Source organism: Nannobrachium achirus (genome assembly GCF_963921795.1).
Source record: "Nannobrachium achirus genome assembly, chromosome: 8".
Classification (NCBI taxonomy): Eukaryota; Metazoa; Chordata; class Actinopteri; order Myctophiformes; family Myctophidae; genus Nannobrachium; species Nannobrachium achirus.
Window position 1 is genome coordinate 59,403,162 of NC_137817.1, and position 24,221 is coordinate 59,427,382.

Here is a 24,221-nt window from a genome sequence, read left to right on the forward strand (position 1 = left end):
ACATAGTGTGGCTGGCTAGTGGCTAGCCTGTTGCTTGCTAGTGCTACTTGCTAACCAAAGAAACAGTCAGAATAGGAGCACTACGAACTAGTAATCAAACACAACATAACATGCCTGCTACTGGTGTTTCATAGCGAGATCGATACGATCGCATTTTACCGCAATTTACCGCATTTTATCGCGACGCGATGCGCGGTACGGTACGGCGGCAGCGCTGGTGTACTTGGAAACACACATGAGTTCTGGGAAACCCCCACCCACGCTGATCACAAGACACTGATTCACGACGCTGATTCGCCGTACGGATTTTCAACCGAGGGAGGACTCTTCAATGAGAGCACTTCTAGACCCCTGAATCGCCAAAACAAAAAATTTAAAGGGGTGTGGCTAGCGATTCAGGGTCTGGAACTAGGCTAATTCATTGCTGCTCCAAAGAAATGGCTTTATCTCGGAAGCTACTTCCAAAAACGCTTTGATTGCAGAGAAACACTTTTTTTCACAGCGACTCTGGGCTGCGACGGTTGGCCGAGGTTAGAATTTCCGTGTGAAAGTAAGCACCACGGTCTACTTACAACATGGACACGATCGTGGCTTTAGGGGCTCTTCAAAATAAAGCGCAGTGAAGATATCTCTTTTTAGATCCTTCTGTACACCACTGTATACTGCCCACCTTTGGTGTCGCTACAGACAAGGCAGCATCAGACATCTCACAGTGGCCTATAATGACTGTATGAGGCTTCTGTTAAGAGCTCCGAGAAGCTCCAGTGCAAATTCTGAGCAGGTGTGCATGAGGTCAAAGAGAATCATTGTTACAGTGCGGAAAATCGCGCTTGTCTGGAAAGCCCTTGAGAGTAGAGTAGACTTTGTATAAGACTAACATAAGAACAAATCACAGCTAAGAAAACATTGGTGAATGCCAAAATATTCTTAAAAACTACTTAAGAGGGTCTAAGAAGAAATGTCTTCACAAGAACCGTTGGCAAACGAGGCCCATAGCAGTCAATGAGTAAATGGGCCCCGCCCCCCTCTGGGGTCTCCAACTGACCATCAGTCACTGACTATCGAAACCCCTCAGATGTTTGTACTGTAAACACCTGCATTATTGTGTGCAGAACTGTTCCCACCAGCAGCTTTCAGAGCACTTTGTAAGAACTAGAAGGTCTTTGAGTTATTGACATGTGAAGTGTTAAACATTGCTGTAGTGCCCCACGTATCGATACGATCGCATTTTACCGCAATTTACCGCATTTTATCGCGACGCGATGCGCGGTACGGTACGGCGGCAGCGCTGGTGTACTTGGAAACACACATGAGTTCTGGGAAACCCCCACCCACGCTGATCACAAGACACTGATTCACGACGCTGATTCGCCGTACGGATTTTCAACCGAGGGAGGACTCTTCAATGAGAGCACTTCTAGACCCCTGAATCGCCAAAACAAAAAATTTAAAGGGGTGTGGCTAGCGATTCAGGGTCTGGAACTAGGCTAATTCATTGCTGCTCCAAAGAAATGGCTTTATCTCGGAAGCTACTTCCAAAAACGCTTTGATTGCAGAGAAACACTTTTTTTCACAGCGACTCTGGGCTGCGACGGTTGGCCGAGGTTAGAATTTCCGTGTGAAAGTAAGCACCACGGTCTACTTACAACATGGACACGATCGTGGCTTTAGGGGCTCTTCAAAATAAAGCGCAGTGAAGATATCTCTTTTTAGATCCTTCTGTACACCACTGTATACTGCCCACCTTTGGTGTCGCTACAGACAAGGCAGCATCAGACATCTCACAGTGGCCTATAATGACTGTATGAGGCTTCTGTTAAGAGCTCCGAGAAGCTCCAGTGCAAATTCTGAGCAGGTGTGCATGAGGTCAAAGAGAATCATTGTTACAGTGCGGAAAATCGCGCTTGTCTGGAAAGCCCTTGAGAGTAGAGTAGACTTTGTATAAGACTAACATAAGAACAAATCACAGCTAAGAAAACATTGGTGAATGCCAAAATATTCTTAAAAACTACTTAAGAGGGTCTAAGAAGAAATGTCTTCACAAGAACCGTTGGCAAACGAGGCCCATAGCAGTCAATGAGTAAATGGGCCCCGCCCCCCTCTGGGGTCTCCAACTGACCATCAGTCACTGACTATCGAAACCCCTCAGATGTTTGTACTGTAAACACCTGCATTATTGTGTGCAGAACTGTTCCCACCAGCAGCTTTCAGAGCACTTTGTAAGAACTAGAAGGTCTTTGAGTTATTGACATGTGAAGTGTTAAACATTGCTGTAGTGCCCCATATTTGTCTGCACATTTTTTTCTATGTTACTTTCTCCATGGCAGACCCCTGAACAGTGTTTGTGCCCAGTTTGGATGTGTCAGGTCTGAATGTTGTGTCCACCCACCCTCAAGGTAAATGTATTCTAAATGTCACATGTAACCACATGTAAGCTACCTTACATTACAGCTGTGGCAACGTTGCAGGCAGTGAAATTATTGAACACGCACGCATGCGCATGCATGCTCACACACGCACGCACGCACGCACGCACGCACGCACGCACGCACGCACGCACGCACACACACACACACACACACACACACACACACACACACACACACACACACACACACACACACACACACACACACACACACACACACACACACACACACACACACATACACCTCCTTCCACTCACCTCATAGATCTCCTGACATAAGAAGGTGAACACCCAGAAGTACAGCACGTATTCACTGATGGGCAGCCCACTAGGGGGCGGTGGCTTAAAGTCCACCAGCAGCACGTAGGCAAACAGGAAGAGGAAGGGGAAGTACATCGCTGCATTTCCCACAAAGGAAGTGACGGGAGCTCTCCAGAACTGACGCCATCTTGATACCACAAAGGAAAGCTTGAACTCTTCATCATCATCATCATCATCATCAGGTTCCCTGCAAGGTGGAGCATCAACATAAACACACCCAACTTAGTCTAAACAAAGTGAATTAATATAGTTTTAATAACAAGTATAATATGCATTATGGGACAACAAGGCTGGGTGCTAACCTGTAGGAGATGAGGTTGGTGAAGCAGAGTGGAAGGCAGCAAATTGTGAGAAGGACTTTCCACACTGCTGTGTCCTTCTTCATGTCACCCCACCAAGCCTTAGACAGAATGGACTGAGAAGCAGAACGGTCTGTTTTAGCCGTTTCTGTAGGGTCAGAAATGTCCTACTACTAATGTGTTTCCTGATACACCTGTTTCTATTCTTCATTGTCAAGGACCCCCAAAATTATATGTATTTTGCCATGAGCCCTATCTCAAAATATTTTGTTCCAGGGACCCCCCGGAAAAAGATTGGAGTTAAAGATTTGCACACATACATCTTCATGGTATTTGAAAAATAGCGGATCTAAAAGCTCATAGCAGATAGCCGGGGACCCAGTCACCAAAATGGGAGAGGACCTGTAATGTTCTGCCGCACGCACTTTTTATTTCTGTTTTATCTATTAGTTTGGTCATTAAGGTCCACAGAATGAGAGGTCTGCTCTGCTGGAAACATTGCGAAAAAAAGTGATGGCCATTTGTATATTCACTGTCCCATTGACTCCACTAGAAATATATATAAAAAAAGAAAAAACAGTCTGCATTTGTCAAGCATTTTGTTTTGCATGAAAAACATTCCTTGGGCATTCTGTGGACCTTAATGACCAAACTAATAGATAAAACGGAAATAAAAAGTACGGCAGAACATCACAGGTCCTCTCCCATTTTGGTGACTGGGTCCCCGGCTAAGAGCACAAAGTGTGTACTACAAACAAACTTGTAAAAAACATTTCAGGCCCTCTAAACTAATAGGATTACCTAAGTTAGATATAGTGTGGGGATTTAAGGGGAGCAAATACTAATTTCGTGCAAATTTGTCTTAAAGCGCCAAATTTTGCACAGATGTAGCCCAGGGCTTGCTCTAATGATTTAGCTAGGGCGCCCGAGCCAACGACCTTCGGGGTCGCCACAGCGGCCAAATCAAGTTGGGCTCTCATTGACTTTCTATACAGGAGGAAAATACCCAGAAAAACATTTTTTTTATGGGTATTTAAGTAGGATCTGAGGGGTCTAACTGGGGTTTGTCATGATGCTGAATCCATTGCAGGCATTTGTTTTGCACAAAAAACATTCCTTGGGCTAGAAATGGCCTCAGAAAACGATGCATGTATGGGTGAGCATTCATGTTAGTCTGAGGCCTTAGGTTTTTTTTTCTTGTGCTAATCAGTCTAAAAGTGCAAAACTTTGCACAGATGTAGCTCAGGGCATGCTCTAACGATTTAGCTAGGGCGCCCGAGTCTGCGACATTCGGGGTTGCAAATTAGCATTTGCTCCCCTTAAATCCCCTAACTAATATAGGATAGAACATAAAACCTTGTCCTTGTCAGTGCCGCTGCTATGCATACGCACAGCGCGCAGTGTGTGTATGGCACAGTGGTGCAGAAAGGACCAAATTACCCTAACCCTAACCCCCCCCCCCCCCCCCCCCCCGTGCCCTGCTCAGAGCTGGCCCCACTATTTTCACGTTTCATACTATATGAAATGTGTAAATTTCATTTTATAATTAATGTTAAAGTGATTAAAGTGGCTGAAACCTTGACCAAGATAGTTGAGGATACCAGCTGAACCAGCCAGTCAGAGATGGACCAACCTCTAATCCATTGTGTTTGAAGAAGCTGTGTGATTCAAAAGCTATGCCCATCTGGAAGCAGTTTGTGTCCCAGACTGGAGACTTTCTGTTGAGCAGCTTGAAGGAGTTACTCTCATTGCTCTGGTAACATGAGTCCAACACACCTGAGGTTAGGAAGACAGCACACAGACAATCATTATAAAGTTTCAATGTTTCCAAAGTTGACATAATGCCACAACCTAAAAGCTTCAGTTTGATGATTTATTCACCATGTGCCTTGTTCTCAAACATCTGTGCCAGCTTTTCCATGGAGAGTTTGGTGTCTGTCTGAGGTTCCAACTTTGACATCTCTTTAAGCATCTTACAGGCACTCAGCGCATTCAGCACTGGCTCCTCTGCCTGGGAGATGGACAGAAAGTCAGAGGGACAGATGGACAATGAGACAGATGGACAGAAAGTCAGAGGGACAGAGAGATGTTTTAAATTTGAACCATGACTGTCACTTGCTACTTCTATGTGAGGGGGAGGCCCCGGGGCAAAGATTATGGAAGAGTAAGACAGGCCACAGGTTACAGGTGTAAATGGCACGATAGTGGAGAGACACAATAACAACCAGTAAGACTCCCTAATCGGGAGATAAGCGACCGTCAGGTCGCAGAGTGATTTTAGGCCAAAATGTGTAGGAGCAGTGTCCAAAAATGTGCTTGGAAAAATGGCCTGATGGTGGCGCTATATTGGACAGATCCATATTGATGACATGAGTGTAGACATACTGTGTAGCGATTTGCGTGATTTTAAGGCAAAATCTGTAGGAGTAGTGTCCAAAAATGTGTTTTAAAAAATCAGCCTGAAGGTGGTGCTAAATGGGACAGATCCACGTTGATGACATGAGTGTAGACATACTGTGTACCGATGGTGGCGCTAGAAGAGGGCCATGTGAGAATTGCTGGGTGGAGGTTGTGGTTTGGCAGGCAAGGAGTGTGTGTGCAAAATTTGGCATGGATCGGGGCAACGGTTGCGGAGATATGAGCAGGGCAAAAGTGTGACGTGTGACGTGTGACAGACTGACTGACAGAGGGAGAGCTGGTCGAGGTTTTGATAGTAAATGCGACCTGACCGTCGCAATTATATTTGGTTACAGTAAATTTACCCCCATTGATACCGGATGAGGACCCAAATGCATTTGGGTCCCCATCCAGAATCAATGGGGGTACATGTATTGTAATCAAATTATTGTCTTAAGAATGTGACAAATACAAAAACATATTATTGAGCACATTTTTGGGGTAAACTACTCCTTTAATGTCACAAAGACTAAAGACATGTGCATTGATTTTAGATGATCTTCACTAGCTCCTCAGAGTTGTCATAAATGGCCACAGTGGATTTGGTAGATTTGGTAACCACTTATAAATATCTTGGTTCCATTATTGACAATCATCAGAAATTTGATTTAAATAGCCTACTGAAATGGTGAGAAAGGTCATCAGTGTTTAAGGAAGCTAGACAAATTTCAGGTGGATTTTCTTATCTCATATAGTAAAGTCATTGATGATTCTGTTCTACAGGGCTTTCATAGAGTCAGTTATTACCTTTGCTGTCGTTTATTGGTATGGAAACCTTGGTGAAAAAATTCCCTTAACGGGGTTGTGAAGGAGGCTTGCAAGATTCAACTGTCTGAGTCATACTGTATATATGATGAGCAGGTGCTGCAGAATGCATCATCTATTAGAGCAGACAGCTCTAAATCCTAAATATCAATTCTTGCCCTCCGGCCAACGGTTAGAGGCCCCTAAAACTAAAATCTATCTAAAGTTTCCAAAGTCCCATCATGCATTGCACAGAAGGTGTGCGGCGGTTTCTGGCGTCGCAGCCGAGAGTGATCTACAAGCTCACAACCGTTGCATTTGCGACGCAACGTGAGCTTTTATGTCTGCTGTTCTCCGGAAGTGTCCCACAAATAATTCTACAGTAAATTATCGCGGAAACAGGTGGATAGGTACAAATTGTCATTTATACCTACTTCCATTTGTGCCATCAATAATGGAAGCAGGAGGAGGCAGCCTGCTGTCCATAATTATGGAGGCTGGAGGATGGTTGTTGGTACACTTATATTACTGGATACTGTTTCTACAGTATGTTGTTATATTACTGGATACTGTGACCATGTCTACAATATGTTCTTATATTACTGGATACTGTGAACATGTCTACAGTATGTTCTTATATTACTGGATACTGTCTGTGACCATGTCTACAGTATGTTCTTATATTACTGGATGCTGTGACCATGTCGACAGTATGTCTATGTTCTTGTTTGTGTATGTTTACTGTGTTTTTACAGTCTTATCATTTGCTGTCACATGAATTATCCAGTTTGGGACGTGTTAATAAACCTTAACCTTGATGTGACAATAGAGCGAGATGCTCACAGTGTTGCCAGTCATGTAAAGATCAACCAGTCATTCCAGGGATTCTGTGAAGTCACAGACTCATCTGCAGCAGAGCTTGTCGATGACATCACTACGTCTATTAGAGCAATGATTACAGCTGTCAAAGTGCAGAGGACAGGGGAACGACGGTGCCGCTAACATGAGTGCAGTGATGGGCAAGCTACTTGGAAAATGTAGTAAGCTAAGCTACAAGCTACTCTTGATGAAATATAGCTTAAGCTACAACGAAGCTACCCACAGAAAATGGAGCAAAGCAAGCTACAAGTTACACAGCAAAAGTAGCTAACTACAACAAAGCTACTTTTTTATCAACTTCATGCAACTTTCCATCAAACAAATATGCAGGCAAAAAATGCTCAGTTCGATTGATTATTATAAAGCTGGAAACAAGCCCTCGTGTCTGGCTTTTTGTGTCATCCTTTCATTTACTTTTTAAATTAAATGTGTACCTTTTCAGGCTGTGACCCCCCCAAAAAAAATCCTATTTGAACCGGGGACCCCAGTCACCCCACCCTGACAAGCAATGGACTAGTTTGCAAATCCCGGCCCATTCTGCCCTGTTACTATGATGGGACATTTTCCCTGGGCAGATTGTTTTTATAGTGGCAGTGAATGGGATTTTTTTATGTTTTCATAGCCTCATTACAGCTATATAAAGTACCAAAGGAAAAACATCTAGGTGATATTAATAAAAAGGGAAGACAAAGGTACAGTAGTTACATTGCAAAACAGGGGGTTTCCCCGAAAATATATGTTTTAATTTGTTTAATCACAGTGGGACAGAATCACTATTGCAGATTCTTTTATAGTGGAAGTGGATGGGATTTTTTTTTTGTTCATAGCCTCATTACAGCTATATAAAGTACCAAAAAAAAACACATCTACGTGATATTAATAAAAAGGGAAGAAAAGGGTACAGTAATTACATAGCAAAACAGTAGTTTCCCCCCGAAAATATATGTTTTAATTAGTTTAATCCTCTGGATCAGAGAGAGAATAGTTCTTAGAAATAGAAAGCGCATTGCATCTTGGGTAGGAAGAGGAGAACTATAATACATAATAGGCTGGCTTTTCGTAATTCTGCCCATTTAAAATATATGTACCCAATCGTAACTAGTTAGACCATTGATAAGGTCCATGTGAACTAGTTTGTTGAAGCTTATTCATTATGATGAGCGTGATCGCTATCACCTACCGCGGCCGTACCGGGCGATTGCCGTGTCGCGCAGTGCGGACAGTTTTTGAAAGGCTGAAGCAACATTCTCCACTGCACAAACTCCACCCCCGATAGCAAAAAGTGAATGTTTTTTCTGGTTGGCCAGTCAGGGAGTCTCAGGGACCAATCAGAAGGCTGACAAATGGTCTATTGGAATTAGGAGTTGAGGCATTACATTTAGTTTCACTCTGTTCCACCGATAAATATTGTGAAAATAGCAGATCTACAAGCTCACAACGCCTGGGAACACAAGGCATTTTGAGCTTGTAGATCTGCCATTTTCACAATTTGTGCCTCTTTTACTATATTGCCAATTTGGCCAATGTTGACCATGTTTTTACAGTTGATAACTTTTGATGCAGTTTTGGTCTTTTATGTATATTTCTTTAGGTATAAAAAATGTCTAAAAGGTCATTAGTTAGCTGTGGACAAAAGAGTGCACTGACTTGTGTGCTGTCGAAACAGCCATCGGTGGACAGTAACTGAGTAAATGTACTTGAGTACTTTTACTTTTATTTGTACTTTAAGGAGTACTATTTTTAAAAGCATGTAGGCCTACCGGTATTTACTCTTGAATAGCCTTCTTGTGCCGATCCCGAACAAGTTCGGCTTTTTTTCAATACAATACAATATTCTTTTTGCTATTTTACTTACCCTGAGCTGCTTGTAGAGACGTGGGCGGTCCTGGCTCGTCCTACGCTTTCCAACGAGCCATTCTACATGGTCCGACGATTTATTCCATTGAAAATGGCCAGATGCAAAGTATAGAGCCCCCCAATTTTTACTCCATCTATGCTGTTGGCCGGCGCGACGTATTCCGGGGTGCCGATCCCGAACTAGTCCGGCTTTTTTAATAAAATGAATTAATTAATCGGAGGCCTCGCCGGAGCCTCCGTCTGAATTTTCATCCAGGCCGCCAGACCGTGCTCTGTTTACACGGCCCGTGAGAGGGTAACGCCGCCGAATCGCGCCGCCGAATCGCGCCGCCGAATCCAATACATTCTCACATCTTTAGAGGCCATTTTCTCTGAACTGTGTTCCTATGGAAGAGAATTTTTTTTTTTCATTCCACTAGTCAACGTGAAATGAAAACTGACTGCTGCGTGGGTCCCCGTATGTAACAGCAGTGGTCTGTGGGGTAATGTCTGGCACTTTGGCGCCCTCTTGTGGCCTTGGCACGCAACTAGTTAAGTACATTTAAAAGCAAGTATTGTTTTACTCTTACTTGTAACATTATGACTGAGCTGCTTTTAGTGTGGACAGGAGTAAATGTGACAGTTACTCAAGTACTCGGGTAGAGTACTTGAGTACTCGCGGGGTGGAGTTTATGCTCCACCCCGCGAGATCTACAAGCTCACACAGTTAGCATTTGCAACGCAATGTGAGCTTGTATGTCAGTTGTTCTCAGACGTTCTCTGAACACGTCACCATTTCGTTAAGGGGAGAGGTGGGACATCCGCGAACTAATCGAATCTTTTGAACGGCTCTTTGAAGTGAACGATGAGATCCGGTTTGCGCAGTAGAGAGCGCGAAGTAGAGAGCGCATAGTGAGACAGATCCTTGGCTCGGGCTCACTTCAAAGAGCCATAAATCCCTCACTTTAGTCGCTTCTCAAACACACAGAGGAGGTTCGTTCGTTGAATGAAGTGAAAGCAGCGCTGCGCAGAACAACACGTTTGGGGATCTGTTGGGAATTCTTTTCCTCACAAACTTTATTTAGCAGTCATTTTTCGCCGGGATAGTAACGTGTAGCGTTTGTTGGACGCTACGTCACTACTGGGGTCTAAAAATAGCTATGCTACGCTAAAAGCAATTTGGTTCAAAAGGAGCGGCGCTACCGTGACGCTACTGAAAAATGTAGTTAAGCTATGTAGCGTCGCTACTTGTAGCTCGCTACTGCCCATCACTGCATGAGTGGAATATACTCTGGAGTCCAAGCAAGGATCGCTGCAAAGGAGCCTGCAGCCGTGTATGAACACTGTGCTGCTCATAACTTAAATCTGACCCTTAATAATTCACTTAAAATACAAGAGAAATCAAATTACATTGTTGAGCGTGTTTAATTTGCGTTTTCTTTGGGCACAGTATAAAGAGAAGTAAGTAAATAAATCCTTCAGCCTTCTCTGAGCATCAGGGTGGGGTTGCACCACCTCACACTAAGTTCAAACGTAGCCTAGTTGTAACGTAAATGGCTTCTAAGTCAATACTTACGCATTAATACAATTTCAGCTGTTGCACCACACAAATTTGTTCTAACGTATCTCTCAATCTTTAATTGAACAATGAAACAACCCATCTGTTTAAAACATACATTAAGCCCTATATAAATTTCGGCCATTTGAAAATAGCTGATCTACAAGCTCACAATGCATCTGCTATTAGTATTTCTATATTGCAGGATTGATACTTTTACTTGAGTAATTCATTTGAGTACTTTTTCAACCACTGCATATGTGGCAGACATACAGCACAACAAGCGACTTGAACGGTGCTCTTCCCCCAAGTTTCCAAATATGCGTTGCCCGGCGCTACTCACAACGGGGCAAAATGTATGAGTCCAATATAATTTGTTATACAATCCGTATGCAGGGCAGTGCGCAGGGATGCGCTCGCCCTGTACACGCGTATCAATGACTTTGTGTACATGCCAGTGGAGAGACAGAGCTCTCTGTTGACAAAAGACGATACAAGCTTTACTTCCTTAGTAGACACAGTTCGTTTTCATTGGATTCGGGAGTTCTGACATCATTTTGTGCGACTACACATTATTTTAAGTATGCATTTCTAGTTACGTTATGTTTTAGCAGTTGTGGTGCAACACACGTTAGTAACTCACTTAGTTACAAACTAACTAGTAGTTACTAAGCCTCTAAGGACTTTACTCCCTAACTTAGGACAGAACTTACGTTCTGGTGGTGCAACTGGCCCCGGGTGTTTTACCTTCTCCCAGAAGAGGTCAGCTCCGTCACTGTGGTTCTGTAGGACAGCCCAGATAAACAGATGAAACCAGGGGAACTCACAGGTCTGGTTCCAGTATGAACGTTTTCCTTTCAGCAGCTCTTTGGCATCCTGTGGAGAGAAGAACAGAACTATGAAGAGGAAATGGAAGATAAGCTTTAAATTACCAATGCAGGATTGTTTTGAACAAATAAATTAGGCTTATATTGCTAAAGAGTTTGATTTGAAATCACAATGCAGGCCTATAGTGGTCCGTTTTACTGATATGTTGTCTCCCCTGACTCCTGACTACATCTACTGCATAGTACTGTGTTGTATATGTCTGTCATTCAATGTTATATGAGATACTTCAATGGTTTCCCGTGGAAATAAGCCTTAGGATCTCCTTTTAGTTGACCTTGTACCAGTGAACTGTACCGTCATGAAACTGTACCTTTTCCTATGCAAACTTCTAATAAAGTCTTCAATCAATCAATCAATCAATCAATCAATCAATCAATCAGTCAATCAGTCTAAAGTGTAAGTAAGTAAGTATGTAAGTAAGTAAGTAATTGTTTACATTTCTATCAGGCCTTCATTGACTTGTGTTGAACGTAAGAAAGCAGTTATTTAATTTGATAAAACAAACTATATAACAGATCATTATAATATTACAGCATAGTAGAGGGTGGCTACTAACTATAAAACTGCTATTAACCCCTTAAACCCTAATACTGGAGTCCCCCAGGGTTCATTACTAGGTCTCCTAATTATTTCCCACTACACCAAATATCTTCACAGAAAATGTTCTTTTCACCAGCACACAACACTGCACATTGAGAGCTTGTAGATCTGCTATGTTCACCGAGTGTTCAACTCCAGAATAGGGACACTAGGGTTCATGTTTAAAGGGTGGGTGAAAAAACATAACAGTATTATATGTTCAGAAGAATACCTCCAGAGAATGAAACAACATAACAGTATTATTTCAGTCAGATAACTCACGATATAGATTGAACAATGTTTATTATTGATGAGTAATACAAGTGTGTATATGTCACATTAGTATTGGCGTCTGGCTCTGCTTTCTCCCTGCTCAATAACGTCATTAACCATTAGGAGCAGGGAGGTATATAGATATAAACACCCCCCATGGGGAACAGAATTAGCAGCAGAGCCTACTGGTGGTGCTGGGGAGGCGGTGGGGGCAAGCAAGTGCATGCAGCAAATCAACAAGGCAGGAGGAAGCAGACAACTGGGCAGGCTTTAAGTAGGCTGGCAATGATCAGCTGACTGACACGTCAGCGCAGTGACGCCCATGACTCGAGTATATGCTGACTGAACTAATTCTGCCAGCTATGCTGACTACATAAATTTCAGTCAGATAACTCACGATATAGATTGAACAATGTTTATTATTGATGAGTAATACAAGTGTGTATATGTCACATTAGTATTGGCATCTGGCTCTGCTTTCTCCCTGCTCAGCGCAGCACAAAAGAACAACGTCATTAACCATTAGGAGCAGGGAGATATATAGATATAAACACCCCCAACACGCAGAACCAGGAACGCCCTACGGGAAAATGACTCTACCGATTCATCCTAGCGGATATCCCACTGCTCCGTGCTGGAGACAGTGACGAAATGCAAGCTAGCATTTCTGGATCCTGCTAGGATATACTAACATTATGTGGGAAATCAATGTGAGCCAGGCACACCACACCGTTTGGCATCCATAGCCGATATCCCCTGCTCTGAGAGGAGACACAGAGACGAAATGCAGCTAGCATTTCTGGAACCTACTAGGATATACTAACATTATGTGGAAAAATCTATGTGAGCCAGGCACACCACGCCGTTTGGCACCCTAGCTGGTATCCCACTGCTCCGCTGTGGAGATGCAGTGCCGAAATGCCGCTAGCACTTCTGGATCCTGCTAGGATATACTAACATTATGTGGAAAATCTATGTGAGCCAGGCACACGGCACCGTTTGGCACCCTAGCCGATATCCCACTGTTCCGCGGTGGAGACACAGTGCCGAAATGCCGCTAGCATTTCTGGATCCTGCTAGGATATACTAACATTATGTGGAAAATATGTAAACCAGGCACACCACGCAGTTTGGCATCCTAGCCGGTATCCCACTGCTCCTAAGAAGACACAGTGACGTCCCACTGCTCCTTAGGAGACACAGTGACGAATGCAAGCATTATGTGAGACTTCGATTTGGGGTGAAGCTCCCCTCTAATACTAAGCCGATCCCAACTTCTCCCCCAAAACACGGAGACACCATCTGGGATCGGCTAAAACATACTACAATTGGCTGCCCACGCCAATAGCCATTCCTCTAATGCCAGTATAGAGGAGCATTTAGACTCAGGTGAACGTAACTCTGATGCAACACAGAATTTCCCCCAGCTACCACCATATATGCAGTTAATAATGTTTGAACCACTCAAGCTATAATTACCACACTTGAACTCATAAAATCCTGATAAATTGAGATAATGTTTAACACATCAGTTCCGCTGGCAAGTTTGGATAATGAATAGAATTTAGATTGACTGGAGTGAATAGATCTGAGATTAGAACCAACAAGACTAACCATGCTTTTGAACAGTATTTGATGGAAATAAACATAACTAAATCCCGTGGATATGCCACCTTTACAAAGTACTCCCCTTACGATACACGCTTGCAAAATCTGACATGCTAACTTCGAGAGAACAACGCTGGCAGAATGCATGGATGATAATCCACCCTTAATGAACATGGCATAACGACTGGAGTAAACTCAAGTTTAAGGCTCCCGAGCAATTATATTTCGATGGACCATAATATCCAACTTTAACTTTGAAATGCCTCTAAGCCACTGTACTTGATTAACAATTTAATACGTTTTAACAGGTGAGCGCCATATTACCTGGACATCCCATCACCACGAGTTGACTCCTTTCCTAATGCGCTTTACACATAATCATGTATTCAATGATCTGTCAAGCCGATCCATTTAGACATGCAACATTTCCCAGCCGACAAGACAAATACTGTTATATCTTGACTAATAATGGAGCACCAACCGTATGTAACAGCAATAGAGTTTACTCCTGAATGGCTTGCAATAGAGTTTACTCCTGTATGGCTTGACGCACAGACATACATGACATCCACTTACCCGGTGAGAATTCTGATATAGAGGGAATATTCTACGTGAATTACCCATGCTATGCTAAACCTACCATGTAAATCGTATGCACCATGGCATAACTTGATGCGCGATTGCATCTTAACATTTAAGCTTATGCACATTAGCATGCCTGCTGCACCATGGCATCTTAACGTTTAACCTTATGCACCATTGGCATCTTAAATACCATTTAACCTTATGCCCATTGGCATACCTGATGCGCCATTGGCATCTTAAACCCAACATTTAACCTCATACACCATGGTGTACCTGATGCACCATGGTATCATAACCTACCACTTAAAACATTAAGCAGTATTGGCATACCTGATGCACAATTGCATCTTAACCTACTGGGTGATGACGACACATTATTATTATTATTATTATTTTTTTTATATATATATATAAATATATAGGCCATAATATATAAATGTACTTAAATGTAATTTTTTAATATCCATTTAAATGTATCCATTATCTATTTAAAATTTACTTTGTGAATTATTTATTTTAGTAATTCGTTATTTATCCATTTGTGAATATAGAATTAATTCACCCAAGTAAGCTACCTGAACTGAGCGCAGGGCAGAGTTTGATACCAGCTCAATTGAGAGGATTATTAACTTGATTATCCGAAGAAAAACATGAAGGCTACTAGCCAACACCGGAGAAGCTATCACATCAAGCACCGAAATAAATGGAAGCTAGCTTGGCATGAACCAACAACCTGACTGGCAACAGTCCGCCATTCCGAAACACCGCTATTCCGAAGCAGGGTTAGGGTTAGGTTTAGGGTTAGGGTTAGGGTTAGGGGTAGGGTTAGGGGTAGGGTTAGGGGTAGGGTTAGGGTTAGTTAGGGTTAGGGTTAGGGTAAGGGTTAGGGTTAGGGTTAGGGTTAGGGGTAGGGTTAGGGTTAGAAGTCAACGTTCGGAATAGCGGTGTTTCGGAATGGCGGGGTGTAACCAACCTGACTGCTAGCATTAGCTCCCCCACCAAGTGCACCAACCATATTTGGAATAGGGAAATCATCAGTGGTGTAAGTAACTAAGCACATCCACTTAAGTACTGTACCTAAGCACACTCTTGAGGTATTTGTACTTTACTTGAGTATTTCTAATTCCAATACTTCCACTACAACTTGGATTCAAATATTGACTTTTACTCCACTACATGTATTTGAAAACTCTAGTTACTAGTTACTTTGCAGGTGTAAATTACAATAATACAAAACACACATTAACCCACTTTAGCCCTATTTTATACCTTGGCTCACAACGCGTCGCAATTTTCAAACATTTAGTACTTTTACTTTTGGTACCCCAAGTACACTTTCATGCCAATACTTCCGTACTTTTACTCAAGTACATTTTGAATCCTGGACGTCTCCTTGCAACGGAGTACATCCACAGTGCAGCACCGATACTTCCACTTAAGTACAAAATGTGAGCACTTTTTCCACCCCTGGAAATCATGAAAAGCCACAGCTACCGAATGCATGCACAATACTCCAGTGCATTTAGAGCATAGACTACGTTTCCCAGAAAGCACCAACAAGTTCAACTGATGACGTCATAGGTCAGACAGCTTGTGATTGCGGAAGCAAACAATGCTCGCACATAACCACTATGCTATGAGCTTGCGGCGATCCTTTATCCAGAATCCAGAAGCCAACACGGACAGACATCCTTATAAGACTTCTCAATGGGAAGCGATTAATGAGCTTTAGTAAATCATTTCACGGGAACTTTTACAGTAACCAGCAGCAGCACTACGATGATCTATGAAGCCGCAGGACACTTTAGCTGAAGCTACGATGTAGCACTACTAGCACTTTGAAAACATCGGCCACTCATAGACATAAGATAAGCGCTGGCCTGGCATGACGGCCAGATAGTGCATGACTGCATTTGGGCTTCACAATACATTAAACATATAAACCCAAGATGAGACATAAGCAATAATACAGCCCACAGAGACGAAATCATTTAAAACAAGCTGCACAACGAATATCTCCGTTGCCAGATCCTGAGGGTGAAACAAGCGACCAGTCTATGCCCAAAGTTTCGCCACTTGAGCTCTATAACATAAGCTATTCCTAATAAATAAATAAATAAAACAAATGTTGAAGCGAGCCAAATAAGCAACTACCCTCCAGAACCAAGCCCAAACAAGGAAACCCACAGCTAGAGACCTCACAGGAATACAATACCAAGTCGCTTATAATGAGCAGACATGGCAACACTGTCAACCAGTGTCTGCCACCATATGAATGCAATCAAAGTTCGTCGCCGGACTTTTATGCCAAGTTTGCCAGCTAATGCCAGCAGACTACAACCGGCAGGCAGTTTGGAGCTGTTGGAAGTAGGCTATTTCGTGTAGAGACCCCTTAACACACCATAGACTGAAAAACAACAACGCAGAGGTTTGAAAGATAGCGAACTACGTTACCCATAGAGCTCAGTATGCGCAGAGGGGTGCGCAGCATATCTCGCAGCATGACGTTACTAGGAGGCGAACTCACGCTGGCTAGCTGGATGCTAACAACGTGTGGGTTGTTAAATACTACACAAGTTATAAGCTGGCAGTCTCTACATCAACCGGCAGAGAGCTCCTGGCTAACGCTGACTGAATGGAATGAGCTATTGCTCATGGCTGCAGAGACTACTAGCAAACAAAGCCACTGATCCTGATGAATTCTATGGTTTCTGAGCTAACTTTAGCAACGGCCCGACTTGCTAGCGCTAAACAGTTCAATAAAATATATGGAACAACGAGGTGAGAAATAAACAAACAACCCACAATATACACAAGTTACCCTTCTCTTTCTGCCCGGCAATGCTAGTACCAACAGTTGCTTGAACAGCTAATCAATGACATGGTTAAGTTCCCAAAGCCCAGAGGGAATGAGATCCTCATAATTATGAAACTTGAACCTGTCAAGAACAACAACCACAATCAACCACTGTTCCTGAGCAAAGCCCACAAGCACATTTAAATTAGATTTAGCAACAACGACTGCCACATTAGACTGTAGCACTGCAGAATTCAGCTGGCAACATTAGCAATAACAACCATGACCTTGTTGAAGCAGTAATTAGAATTCAGCAGCGTATACCAGAATCAAACAATCCCAACGTTTTTCCATACAACCTGGCCTTGATCACAGCTTAGACCGCAGCTAAGAACACAATTGAGCAACAATAAAGCAGAAACACCAGTAGCACCCGGCCAGCTAGGCACAGCAACCAGCCTCACACCATGAGGCATTGCAACTTGGCAAGCAAGCAGCAAATCAACAAGGCAGGAGGAAGCAGACAACTGGGCAGGCTTTAAGTAGGCTGGCAATGATCAGCTGACTGACACGTCAGCGCAGTGACGCCCATGACTCGAGTATATGCTGACTGAACTAATTCTGCCAGCTATGCTGACTACATAAATATGTTCAGAAGAATACCTCCAGACAATGAAACAACATAACAGTATTATATGTTCAGAAGAATACCTCCAGAGCCTTCTTGCCAGAGGTGAAGTCTTCTAGACCCAGAACAGGTACGTAGAACGGCTTCTCTTCACCCATGAACTTCTTCAAGACACCTGACACCTGGAGAGACAGAGAAGAGGCAAAACCATGAAATAAGACAACCCTGTTACAAAGGACACCTTTCCTTCTTTCTTTCTTTCTTTCTTTCTTTCTTTCTTTCTCAGAAAAAAAGATTAATATAGTATATTATTTGTTAAAATTAAACAGAATTATCAAGATTATATTATTCACTAATGAATTACGCTTTATATTACAATAAGTAGATGCTGTTACTTTAATTCCCTCCACCAACCTTACAATATTAAGTAGTGAGTGAAGCTCATCTCCTCAGAACCACTGATCAATCAAGGATTATAAGATATTTGTCTAAACTTAAAGGGATATTCCACTTTCAAAAACACTTTTTGTCATTGTATGGTCTAATCAGGCTTGTATGAACACCCTGAACAGTTTTCAATTAGCTTGATTCAGTATTTAGATATTTGATGTAAAAGTTACCAGGCCCGACACGCCCATGCCTCTCCCCACACACACTCATTGTAACTTCAAACTCCATTTTAACCATGATAGATTCATTAAAAATACCCATTATTTTTTCTGGTGACTCATAATACCCTCCTAGTACGTGAGCAGGCCGTGTTTTTTCCATAACGTTTTTCATGTCTTTTTTATATATTTTTATTGTATTTAATTTTTTTCATTTTCACAAAGAATTATTAAAAATACATGAAAAACGTTATGGAAAAAACACGGCCTGCTCACGTATTAGGAGGGTAGTTTGAGTCACCAGAAAAAATAATGGGTATTTTTAATGAATCTATCATGGTTAAAATGGAGTTTGAAGTTACAATGAGTGTGTGTGGGGAGAGGCCCTGGGCCTGGAGGGCCAGATAACTTTTACATCAAATATCTAAATACTGAATGAAGAAAATTAAAAACTGTTCAGGGTGTTCATACAAGCCTGATTAGACCATACAATGACAAAAAGTTTTTTGAAAGTGTAATATCCCTTTAAGCTCACCTCCAACAGGCTGATCTTTTTCAGAGAGTCAAGGTCTGAGGTTCCCAGTCTCTCCTTCAGGCGTTCCAGTAGCAGCCCGTAAATCAGTGTGTCTTCATCCACTCTGCTGTAGAGTTTCTCCAGGAAGCCATAAGTCAGGATGAACTGATTCTCAATGAACAGACGTACAAACTGTGTCTTGTCATTGAGCAGTGCGAACGTCATGCAGGCCTTCAGAGCTTCATCCTGTTGGACACAGTGGAGGTAAAACAGGGACAGGTTATATAACTGTTTTTAAAATAAAAAAATTGTGTACGTTTCTGTGTAATTCATTATCCTAAAATAAATGTACAATATGTATATGTGTGTGTGTGTGTGTGTGTGTGTGTGTGTGTGTGTGTGTGTGTGTGTGTGTGTGTGCGTGCGCGTGCGTGTGCGTGTGCGTGTGCGCGTGCGTGCGTGCGTGCGTGCGTGCGTGCGTGCGTGTGTGTGTGTGTGAGTACAATGTTCTTTGTAACGCTTTTAAATGGGTTGCATTATCTACAACTGAATTTAGTGGGACTATTATGGAGGTTTTTTTGTATCATTATTACTCAACCAAATAAATTAAAATCGAGAGAGAAAAAATAAAAACAGAGCAAAAAACTAAAAAGCGAGAGAGAAAAAATAAAAACAGAGCAAAAAACTTTTATCCAAGCAAAATAAAAAGTACAGAGAAAGCAAACAAATAAAAATCGAGAGAGAAAAAATAAAAACAGAGCAAAAAACTAAAAAGCGAGAGAGAAAAAATAAAAACAGAGCAAAAAACTTTTATCCAAGCAAAATAAAAAGTACAGAGAGATAAAAAAAATAAAAACAGACCAAAAGAAATGTAACCACAAGCAAAAAATAAATAAATCCAAACAAAGAATTTCAAACAGCAATCAAAAAATATATAATTGCAAGCAAAAAAATAATAATAATACTAATAAAGAAAATAAATCGAGAACAAAACTTTTAAACTCAATATTTGCAAGCAAAATAATAAGAATAAAGAAAAAAAACTTGAGAACAAAACTTTTAAAACTAAGCAAACATATTTAAAAAGAAAAAATCAAGCAAAACTTTTGTGTGCTAAAACAAATTATTTAAATGTGTTTTTCCAGTTTGTGAAATAAAGTTATTTTTTGCGATTTTTTTTTTTTTTTTTGACTTTTTTTTCTAAGTTTTTGGTCTCGAAATTTTTTTCTTTGTTTGCGATTCATTTTCTGCAAGTTCAAGGTCAGGAGGCGTGTCCCAGAGCCTTCTACATGTAAGGCGCCTCTCCATTGGTCACTCGGGGTCTGACGTGCCGTTTCCATCCATCTTTCCCAGTGGGATCCATAATCAGGCGGCACTGCCGTGTACACTACTCTCTTCTCAAGCAGTCCACCTGGTTGCTACTAGGCTAAGCGACGTACAGTGTTGGAGGAGGACTTGTGTGCGTCGGAAAAGTAGCCATGATTTTCCAGGTACAGTATGCGAGTATTCCTACCGTAGGAGACGGGGCCAGCGTACAGTATATATGTTTTTAATAAATATGTTTGCGCGCCGCCGCCTCCTTCTGTTGTTTACATGGTTAGCGTTAGCTTGTAGCTAAGTAGCATAGCTAACGCTCTGGTGGCATCGCTCGTTATTCCTAAAACGTAATACATAAAACTTGGTACATGTGTACAGTTTTAGGCCATGGACATTTAGGGGGACTGCCCATAAGTGCGAGATCTCATACTCTCTCATTACTCCGAGTCTCCGACCCTAGGCATTGTTTGATTGATTGAAGACATTATTAGAAGTTTGCATAGAAAAAGGTAGATGACGATTTTAAAGTCTAGTCTGGTCCGCTCTCATACTGTACACAGCGTAGACACAGTTATACATGTGATGCAACATACATAACATGGTTATGACGCACACGCTTTATTAAAGGCAAGCGCCACAATGGCCAGACATGTTGCATGCATCAAGGGTTCAAGCCAGGTCCGGACCCCCTTGGCTCAGAGATGAACCCCAAGTAGTATTATACTGTTCAGTTGCAAATTAAACTATTCATAGATGACGTGTTTGTCTGCACTGTCATCACTGATTTTAATTGCATTTTATATTTCTTTAGTTAAACATTATAGTGTTGGACCTGTACTTGTCTGCTCTTTTCCCCTAAACACCAAATCACTTTGCCAAAAATAGCAGATCTACAAGCCTGTAACACATAGTGAGCTTGTAGATCCACTATTATTGGAAAAGAGATTTGGTGTTGACTCATTAACTGAACATACTGTATTTGTCTTGTAATTAATTATGCTTCAATACGCTCCATGAATGTCCATGAATTAAATACTGAGGGCTTTCAACGTAAAAAAAGACTGTAAAGGGTTTTATTTGAGATGTTCCTTTTAGGCAGGGTGTTTAACTTTAACTGTACTTGTACTGTACTACATTTCAAATGTATTGACTATACTTATACTGTTCTCCATTTTTGTCTAATAAAATAAATCAATAAAAAACACTTTACTGTTAAATTACAATGTGTCTACAGGCTGCTGCGTAAAGGCAACTATGCCCATGCCCATACATGCTGAGATCCTGGAGTTGACTGGAAACGCTGCCTGTGACAACAAGAAGACCTGTATCATCCCCCGTCACCTCCATGCAGCTGCCTGTTGCAGCTCCTGGGTGGATTGACCATCGCTGCCCATGACAGAGAAAGCCGCCAAGAAATACATCTGCTTCATACTTCATACAAACCCCACAAAGGCTCTTTTAAGAGCCACCTACCCTCTCAATTTCAAAGGTTGATTCTATTCCCATCTATACAATATACTGTACATACATTTTATACAAGCTGACTTTTCTTAAGCATGTCCCTGCGGCATGTCTATGCAGTCTGTCGTGTTCATACCAATTATATACTTCAAAAGATGTAGGCTATTGTTAGATTGCATGGCTTAGTGCTCAGTTTATTGTCCCTATTGATCATTTGACACTGACCACATGTAATGGTTGTGAATTCTATTCAGAGCAGTTTTCTCTGCAATACATGCTATGTTATTAAGTGTACTGTATCCAATACATTATTTGAAAGCATACAGCTTCTTCATTGACTGACTCTGTAACAAGTCAAACCTATTACTAAGAAACTGAATGTATCTTGAAAAGTGTTTTAGTTATGGCTGAATGTTATGAATGCAGGTCTGAGGATAATCACAAATGAAAAGTGGGAAATGTGTTCTATACTTTGTTTTATTGGTCCAGGTCAATTGTCAGCATTGGGCTATCTTAATATATATTATAGAGTAGTAGGCCTGGAATTTCTCATTTTAGAGGCAAGGTCACTTGGCCTTTGGTGTTTTTTTGTTTGTTTGTTTTTAGGGCACAAAGGCCAATGCCAGGACAAGAAGGCCCGTTGTTTGAAATAATTTGTTGAATTTAAGGGTTAGGAATGATAACCTACTGTAATCTGCAGTGAAATAGATAAATGGTGGTATTTACAATCTGATCCATGTGTTAAGATGTCAGAATCTCAACAAAAGACACTACATGACAAGGAGACACTGGTGTCTACTGTACTTGACAAGAAAGAGTAAGTGCTATAGTCAGCTGGGGCATTAAGGCCACTGTGGCCTCAGGTCTTGCCATTGGTTTGAGGGGCACAATGCCCTGTACAGTAGGATGGCGTGTGACCATACCTCTATTACCAAAATAGATTCCACTGTGTTAAGAGTTGAGCATGATAAGCATAATTAGCCACTTCATGGCAAATACACTTTGAACAGAACCAAGTGTGGTATGCGTTGGGTATACTTTTTGTGGTTTTAAGACATTCAATGCCTTTATAACAATTGAACTGCTGACCGTTGCTGGCTTTGGAACAATTTTCAGAATAAGATCACTTTATATGTAGGGTATGCTACATTATAATGCATGATTATCTCAAAATACAGGCATATCTATAACTCCTATGACCATCTAGCAGGTATTTTAAAACCTTAAATTAAGTTTTAATGACAGTGGCATGTTTTGAATATTTTAATATTAGGAGGTAGAAGTGACAAATGATCTTCCAGCTAAGGTGACCTCTATGACCATGTTTTTGTGTGTATAAGGCTGAGGAAGTATTTCATTGTATTTTGACTTTGTATAAATAAGTCTTAGCCCACAGACCCCCATTTGAAAAAAATATGCCAGTGACCCCCGTAAGAGAAGATTTGTCTGTGATTTCCAACCATTTTAATTTCAATGACCCCCATTTTACATGCATTAGGCTAAGGACCCCTATCCCCCAAGACCCAGATTTATATTGTAAAAGCAGTACACTCTCTGAGTTACAGACCCATAAGGATCCATTTGGTTCCTAACTATCATTTAGCTGGGGACCTGCTGGAACTCCCACAAGGACACCTGGGTATCCCCAGAAGCCACTTTGAGAACTAATGCTTCAGGGGAATCCTTTTGCATGTTGGTGCCAGGGGCCTGCAGAAGCAATAATATCGCTTATATCTAACCTTTATATTTACCTTCAATTATAATACTTCAATACATTATATTTGGTACAGTAGGTTGCAAGAGCCTAGTTGTCTCCAATATGCCTCATACAGCTTATCTTGTTATATGGTTCAGCCAGTCCATGGAAGCAGCTACAGTAACAGTAGAACTATGATCTCTCCCCTGTTCTCTTGGCAGAACTACCGTACCACTGACATGTGTTATTGTACTTCTCCCCATGATATCATGTACGTCTCCTACTTGCCTTATTGATTACTGATTGATCCAGAATTCCACAACAGGCCCATTTTCTCAAAATATGCCTATGTATAGAAAACATGTCTGGGTCCAAGACATTTTCAGTAGTCTATTTAGTAATAGAGGTATTGTCACATCAGTGGCTGCCGGACTAATACAATATAAAGTTAAACATAAATATCAATATAAAAACAGAACCCCAAAGTGACAATTATGAGTAATAGCAAAAATAGTAGATTACAACTGGAGAATAAACATGTGGTGTCAACAAGAATATTATTATTCATCAGGGAAAGCTGACAACAAGGACAGAGGCATTTATTTCTAGGTACAGGATTTATTTCTTGGTGGATTTCTTGTCTTCTTGGAGAGAAGAACAGCCTGGATGTTGGGCAGCACACCACCCTGAGCGATGGTCACTCCACCCAGCTGCTTGAGATCCTTGTCGTTGCAACAGGCAGCTG

General features: G+C 41.7%; 1 protein-coding gene across 1 annotated transcript in view; it reads right to left on the reverse strand.

Annotated features, from left to right (window-relative positions):
* The window catches only part of LOC308289420 (transient receptor potential cation channel subfamily M member 5-like), a gene marked incomplete at both ends in the record, with an annotated part of 368,042 nt that extends 346,217 nt beyond the window's left edge, over positions 1-21,825 (reverse strand). Inside the window, 7 exons of the mRNA XM_080731110.1 lie at positions 2,687-2,936; positions 4,650-4,824; positions 4,930-5,059; positions 11,270-11,398; positions 17,964-18,062; positions 19,024-19,248; positions 21,793-21,825. Coding sequence (XP_080587236.1) covers positions 2,687-2,936; positions 4,650-4,824; positions 4,930-5,059; positions 11,270-11,398; positions 17,964-18,062; positions 19,024-19,248; positions 21,793-21,825 — 1,041 coding nt within the window. The remainder of the gene's footprint in view (positions 1-2,686; positions 2,937-4,649; positions 4,825-4,929; positions 5,060-11,269; positions 11,399-17,963; positions 18,063-19,023; positions 19,249-21,792) is intronic.
* Between the last annotated feature and the right edge of the window lie 2,396 nt (positions 21,826-24,221).